Source organism: Penaeus monodon, chromosome 2 (assembly GCF_015228065.2).
Source record: "Penaeus monodon isolate SGIC_2016 chromosome 2, NSTDA_Pmon_1, whole genome shotgun sequence".
NCBI lineage: Eukaryota > Metazoa > Arthropoda > Malacostraca > Decapoda > Penaeidae > Penaeus > Penaeus monodon.
The window spans coordinates 1,554,670-1,562,169 of NC_051387.1; the positions used below are offsets into that span (position 1 = coordinate 1,554,670).

Genomic DNA, 7,500 nt, shown 5'->3' on the forward strand with positions numbered 1-7,500 from the left:
TAGCTCAAATATGAACGAGGTTATCGTATATACCGTCTGGGTGAATCATTTCTGATGATGTATTAATGCAATACACATTATTGCCTGACCTCATAAAATCTCTCACTGACAGCATGCACGTCATGATTTTTCATCACTAGTAATATCCTGGTGCAGTCAGTGTATATATACCATGAATAAAATTGTTCGCCTAAAATATCTATTTTCTCTATTTCCATCGAATAGCTTTAATATAATGTCAGTAACGTCCCTATATCTCGGTCTCTGAGCAATATCACCCAACTGTAGAAAAGTATGTTAAAAATAAACGAGTAAAGAATGCTGGTTTCTTGTTGATATTGCAAAAGGGGATCAGGAATATTGAGCCAGATTCAGGAATAACCCTCTCATGGCAACTACTGATACGGGCGTTTTTATCTGTGTGTATGTAATCTCCCACTGACGTCCCTCTCTTCCCTCTCGTCCCCGAGAATCATCTCCCCCTGACGTCCCTCTCTTCCCTCTCGTCCCCCAGAATCATTTCCCACTGACGTCCCTCTCTTCCCTCTCGTCTCCCAGAAAAAATCTACTGACGTCCCTCTCTTCCCTCTCGTCTCCCAGAAAAAATCTCCTACTGACGTCTCTCTTTTCCCTCTCGTCTCCCAGAAACATCGAACTAGCCGGGGCAGCTGCTATTGGCCTCCAACTAGCGGTGAGAGAGTGCGGGAGGCAGTTTGCTAACCATCGCTGGAACTGCACGGCGCTAACCACCCCCACTAACAACCCACACACGGCCGCGATCATGACAAGAGGTGAGTTGGTGTGTTTGTGTCTGGCGTATGTTTAACCAGAGGTTGGTGCGTAATTTCGCCTTTTTTCGTCGTTTTTATCTTTTATTATTATTTTGTTTTTGTTTTTTGTTTTTCGTCTTGTTTTTCTTTTCTTTCTTCTTCAATTTCTTCTTCGTTATTGTCTCCTTCGCCTTCTCCTTCTTCGCCTTCTCTTCCTTCTCCATCTTCGCCTTCTCCTTTTTCTTTGCCTCCTCCTCCTCCTCCTCCTCCTCCTCCTCCTCCTCCTCCTCCTCCTCCCCCCCCCTTCCTCCCCTCCTCCCCTTTCCTCCTCCTCCTCCTCCTCCTTTCCCCCTCCTCCCCCCTCCTCCTCCTCCCCTTCCTCCTCCTCCCCTTCCTCCTCCTCCCCTTCCTCCTCCTCCTCTTCCTCCTCCTCCCTCTCCTCCTCCTCCTCCTCCTCCTCCTCCTCCTCCTCCTCCTCCTCCTCCTCCTCCTCCTCCTCCCCTTCCTCCTCCTCCCCTTCCTCCTCCTCCCCTTCCTCCTCCTCCCCCTCCTCCTCCTCCTCTTCCTCCTCCTCCTCTTCCTCCTCCTCCCCTTCCTCCTCCTCCTCCTCCTCCTCTTTCTTCTCCTACCCCTTCTTCTCCCTCTTCGTCTTCTTCATGTTAAGGCGAATGCATCCCGTCTCATTTATCAGTATTTTCTTTGCCCCATTTATCAGTATTTTCCTTTTTCCTTTTGTGTTTGATGTATGATTGCTTCTATTTCTCACTTTGCTTTGTTTGTTTGTTTGTACGTTTTAATTTCAGTTTTTTAGGAGAGTTTATGTGAGGGAATGCGTCCAAAGGTGTCCTCGGACCAAAGGCCAAAAATGCGTAACTTGAATATTTTGTTGGATTAAATTTTCATCTATAATATTAGTTTCGATTTGTTCAGGTTAATGGGTATGGCCATGAGGTAGTTTGTATTAACGCAAACATCTCGATGCTTGTGTTGAAGAAGAAGGTTTAAATCAACAACGTGGTGTGTGTGATCCACGTTTTCCTTGGATTTCTTCTTCTTCTTCTTCTTCTTCGTCTTCTTCTCATTCTCATTCTTCTCCTTTCCCTTTTCCTTTTCCTTCTTCTTCTTTTCTTTTTCTTTTTCTTCTTTTTCTTCTTCTTCCCCTTCTCTTTCCCTTTTTCTTCCTTCTTTTTTTCCTCCTCCTCCTCCTCCTCCTCCTCCTCCTCCTCCTCCTCCTCCTCCTCCTCCTCCTCCTCCTCCTCCTCTTCCTCCTCCTCCTCCTCCTCCTCCTCTTCCTCCTCCTCCTCCTCCTCCTCCTCTTCCTCCTCCTCCTCCTCCTCCTTTTCATGGCATTAATCAAAAGCTCAGACATGGAGATGTGGCCAATGCAGCACGGTCTACCCTGAATTAATAAAGTTGAATTATTGCTCTGCTGGAAATGCGTCCGCGTAACTCGGGTGAATCCTCGCGGAAAGTGTATATTAAATATGAATCAGTAAAGAATGCTGGTTTCTTGTTAATATTGCAAAAGTGGATCAGGAATATTGAGCCAGATTCAGGAATAACCCTCTCATGGCAACTACTGACACGGACGCTTTTATCTGTGTATATATTTTTTCTCTCTTTTCACATATGTATGTATACATACATACATACATATATATATTTTATATATATATATATATTAATATATATATATATATATATATATATATATATTTATATATTTATATATTTTTTATATTTAGATATAGATATAGATATAGATATACACATATGGATATATATGGATATATATATATATATATATATATATATATATATATATATATAAAATATATATTTTTGTGTGTGTGTGTATATACATATAGATATACGTATATTTATATACATATATCCCTTCATTAGAATATTCTTCCATTTAGTCACCGACTCATTTCCCTTCCTCCTCTCGATACAGAATTCACGCATTTCCCAAACGATCCACAGAAGCAGACTTTCACAGCGTAGATGAACCCAGCCATGTCAAAATGGTTTATTAAACTATAAACATTTCATAGATCTATCATAATACTAATTTTTAAGAATCGGTTTTTTTTCTTTTTTTCAATTCCTCTTTAATTTTTGCCATTTGAGTGAGGATTATAGGTGAGGTCCCTGTTTATGAATTCACGTGATTTCCCAACGATCCTTTTTGAAGGTGTTATGTTTTGTGAATCTGAGCTTCATGAACTGGAGTGCATTTATTAATACATAATAATTTATAGCATATGTCATCAAGTATCAGCTATATTTTATAAAATTCGAGGTTTTTTTTTTTTTTTTTTTTTTGCATTTGTGGTTTTACTTTTTTTTTTTTTCATTTTGAGTGGGGAATCATAGGCTGAGGAGGGGATGTTTGTGTGTTGTGTGTGTGTGGTGAGTGGTCGTGTGTTTTTGAAGGTGTTATGGTTGTTGTTGATTTTTGTTCGATGACTACACTGTAAAATGTGTTTATTATATATTTATATTATATTATTATTATTGTATATATATATCTATATTATATTACTTATTATTATATATTATTATATATATATATATATATATATTTTGTTTTTTAATACATCTGTCTTATCTATCTATTATCTCTCTTCTATCTGATTTCTTCTATCTCTGTATTTGTCTTGTCTGCTCTCTCTCTCTCTCTCTCCTCTCTCTCTCTCTCTCTATTTTCTCTTATATATATATATATATTATATCTTTATATTATATATCTCATTCCTCTCCTCTCTCTCTCTCTCTCTCTTTCTGTTTTTTGTCTTCTCTCTCTCTCTCTCTCTCTCTCTCTCTCTCTCTCTCTCTTCTCTCTTCTCTCTCTCTCTCTCTCTCTCTCTCTCTCTCTCTCTCTCTCTCTCTCTCTCTCTCTCTCTCTCTCTCTTCATCTCGTCTTCGTTTCCTCTTTCTTTTTCTTCTTTCCTTCCACTTCTTGTTCTTGTTCTTCTTCCTCTTCGTCATATTCTTATTGTTATCATTACTATTTTCTTCTTCGTTCTCCTGATCCTCTTTTTATTTAACTGTTCCCTTACTGTTCCTATGTCGCATTCACCAAGGCAGTGACAGTGTACTTCAAGTTTCCGTGCGTGTTTTAGGAATTAATTTCGCTAAATTTAATTCGATATTAATTGCCTTGTTTGTTTGTAAATTTCCTTTGCATTCGGTTAAATCTATGGTGTGTCGTGATATTTGTTTTTAACTATTTAGTCATTACTATTGATGGACGTCACTGCAGATTTTCCTCGTGTTATCCTCGTCGATAAACCGTTATTGTCTAATTAATATTTTCAATAATGGCATGTTAGCATTCTTCGTAAAAGAAGAATTATTACATAGACGGATAAAACCAACATAAAAGTAACCAAAGAAAGAATGAGGAAGAAGTATAAAATAAATGTAAAAAACATAAGAATTTCAAAAACAAGAATTTAGTTGTTTATCGGAAATATAAATGGCAGGAATCACGGCCCTTGTCTGCCGATAGCGTCACGCATGCTGGCCTATCAGCTGTGACGAACAAATGTTTTCATAAACGTTTCGGAACGTTTGCGGGTATGGAAAGACTGCGGGTATTTGGTCCCGATCTCGCCAGAAAGGACACGGGAAATATAATGGGATTCTTTCGGCTTCATGGTTTATTGAGGCACCTCGACATGCGTACGTTGCATGCATGGGTATGCGTGTATATGTGTGTGTGTTTGTGTGTGTGTGTGTGTGTGTGTGTGTGTGTGTGTGTGTGTGTGTGTGTGCGATATCTTCTCTCTCTCTCTATCTCTCTCTCTCCATCTCATCTCTCTTCTCTCTCTTCTCTTTCTCTTCTCTCTCTCTCTTCACTCTCTTCTCTCTTTATATATATATATATATATATATATATATATATATATATAATATATTATATATATATATATATATATATATATATATATATATATATATATATATATATATATGATATACACACCAATATATACGTCTAATGAATTTCAAATCAAGGAATACAAAGCCCTAATGACCTCCCCAAACCAACCCGAGGTCAAAGGTCACGGGGGTGTTAATTACACCTGGAATCTACCTGTCTCCCTTCCCCCCTCTCCCACCGTCCCCCTCCCCCTCCCCCTCCCTCCCTTTCCCTTCCCCTCCCTCCCTCCCCCTCCCCCCCCTCCCTCCCCCGCCTTTGCTCTGTTGGTCGAACGTGATGCTCTTCCTTCGCGGCCGAGATAGCTCCGTCATCTCCGCTCCGCCAGCATCATTATCATCAGTAGCTGCGATTCGGCTTCATTTCACTCTTTTTCTTGTCGTTCTGTGAGATTTTCATCATTTTATTGTCTATTTTATCATGTTATTATGTTATTTTGATTATTTTCGTCTGTTTTTTTATTATTATTATGATTGCTTTATAGTTAGTAAACCTATATCAGCGATGTGTGATCTTTTTTATCTTTCCTTTTTGGACTATTTTTTCATTTATTCCTGAGTCTTTATTCTGCATCATCGGCGCCATAATTCTAAATGATAAAATACGAAAATTTCTTACGTTTTTATATATATTTCTCTCTCTCTCACCACCCTCCCTCCCCCCTCCCCTCTAGCTCTCCGCCCCCCCCCCCACCACAACCCCCTTCACTTCTCCCTCTTATTCTTTCTTCTCTCTTCCGCCTCTTCCTCTCCCTCTCTGCCTCCTTCTCCTCTCTCTTTTACTCCTCTTTATTAGGTCTCTCACTATTCCTTCTGTTCTTCCCCTTTTCCCCTCCTCTGCCCCCCATGAACCCCCACCCCTACCCCCTCTATTCCCTTTTCTCCATTCCCTCTGTTCCTCCCCTCCCCCCCTCTGCCCCCTCCTCCTCCCCCATAATCCCCTTTACCCCTCCTTTCTTCCACTTTCTCTCCTCCCTCTTACCCTTTCCTCTTCTATCTCCCCGTTTTATAGAAAGGAGGGGAGAAGAAAAAAGATAAGCCTCCCCCTCTTCACCCCAACCCCAACCCTACACCCCTCCCCTCTCCCCCATCCTCCCTCCCTCCTTCCTCCCCTCTCCTTCCCCCTCCTCCTCCCCCTCCCTTCCCTCCCTCCAACTCATCCCTTCGCTCCCTCACCTCTCCCCCTCCTCTCCTCCCCCTCCTCCCCTCTCCCTCACCCCCCTCCCTCCCCTCTCTTCCTCCTCCCACCTTCCCCCTCTCCCTCCCTTCCCCTCCCTCCTTTCCTCCCCTTTAGGACACAATCTTAAAGGTGGATAAACACTTGCCAATTACACTCGAATTACACCGCAGCAAAGGTGGGATCGCCCCTAATACCTCCTTTGACGTGTCTTGAGGGCATTGTGTTTAGAGAAAATGGGAAAAGGAATGACTAAGGATATTCGGTTTGTTTATGTGTGTGTGCGGATGGGATTTTCACCTTTATGTATATTTGTGATGAGGATGGGGACATGGGTGTGTTTAAATGTATATTGGTGGGGGATGTATGTGCGAGAGAGGGAGAGGGAGAGAGAAGAGAGAGAGAGAGGGAGAGGGAGAGGGAGAGAGAAGAGAGAGAGAGAGACAGAGAGAGAGGGAGAGAGAGAGAGAAAGAGAGAGAGGGGGGAGGGAGAGAGAGAGGGGAAAGAGAAGAAAGAAAGAGAGAGAGAGAGAGAGAGAGAGAGAGAGAGAGGAAAGCGAGAGAGAAGAAGGGGAGAGAGAGAGAGGAAGAAGAGAGAAGAGAGAGAGGGGAGAGAGAGAGAGAGGAAAGAGAGAGAGAGAGAGAGAGAGGAGGAGAGAGGAGAGAGAGAGAGAAGAGAGAGAGAGAGAGAGAGAGAGAGAGGAAGAGAGAGAGGGAGAGAGAGAGAGAAAGAGAGAGAGGGGGGAGGAGAGAGAGAGAGGGAAAGAGAAAGAGAGAGAGAGAGAGAGAGGTCTACATAAATACATAATACCTATCTGTCTACCTTCCTTCATACATACATACACACACACACACACACACACACACACACACACACACACACACACACACACACACACACACACACACACACACACAAGTATGTCTGCAGAATATCACACACGCTCTCATTTTCTTTCATGTGCTCTGCCAGCGTGGTATTTTCACCTGATTGCACGTAACACAACAACACACAATGCATCTTGCAAAAAACTGCCGTCACCAGCAGATCAGAGGCAGTTGCCATGGCAACGGCGTCACAGCCTCGGCGACAGCGCTGGAGTGGCTGCGAGAGACATCGACGGGAGAATTTATCATAATATATGTGTCCGGGTTTGGGTTTTAGTCAGCTGTTATTCATTCATGAATGCTGTTTGTCGGCTTTGTTTGTCGGCTCTTGCTCTCTCCATATATACACATTTGTCTCTGATTCTCTGTTTCTCTCTTTCACTCTCTCTCTCTCTCTCTCTCTCTCTCTCTCTCTCTCTCTCTCTCTCTCTCTCTCTCTCTCTCTCTCTCTCTCTCTCTCTCTCTCTCTCTCTCTGTTTTCTACCTCTTCCCCTCTCTCTCTATCCATATGTCTGCCTCTTTCCAAATGTTCGTATTCAGAATGTATCCGTCTGAAATGATCATTCCATCTTCCTTCTTCACAACATCATTTTGTTTGCCAAACGACCAAAGAAACACGAATCTCTAAGAAAAGAATTCCATTTTTAATCCAATTGTAGAAGTTTCTCCCCCAATAAACTCCTTTTCCCGTCTCTCCACTCTTTCTATTTTCTCATC

At 42.1% G+C, this 7,500-nt stretch overlaps 1 protein-coding gene across 1 annotated transcript in view; it reads left to right on the forward strand.

Annotated features, from left to right (window-relative positions):
- LOC119580007 (protein Wnt-4-like) overlaps positions 1–7,500 on the forward strand; it is a 53,558-nt gene that overhangs the window by 39,913 nt on the left and 6,145 nt on the right. The window contains exon 3 of the mRNA XM_037927857.1: positions 646–791. Within this exon, the coding sequence (XP_037783785.1) occupies positions 646–791 (146 nt within the window). The remainder of the gene's footprint in view (positions 1–645; positions 792–7,500) is intronic.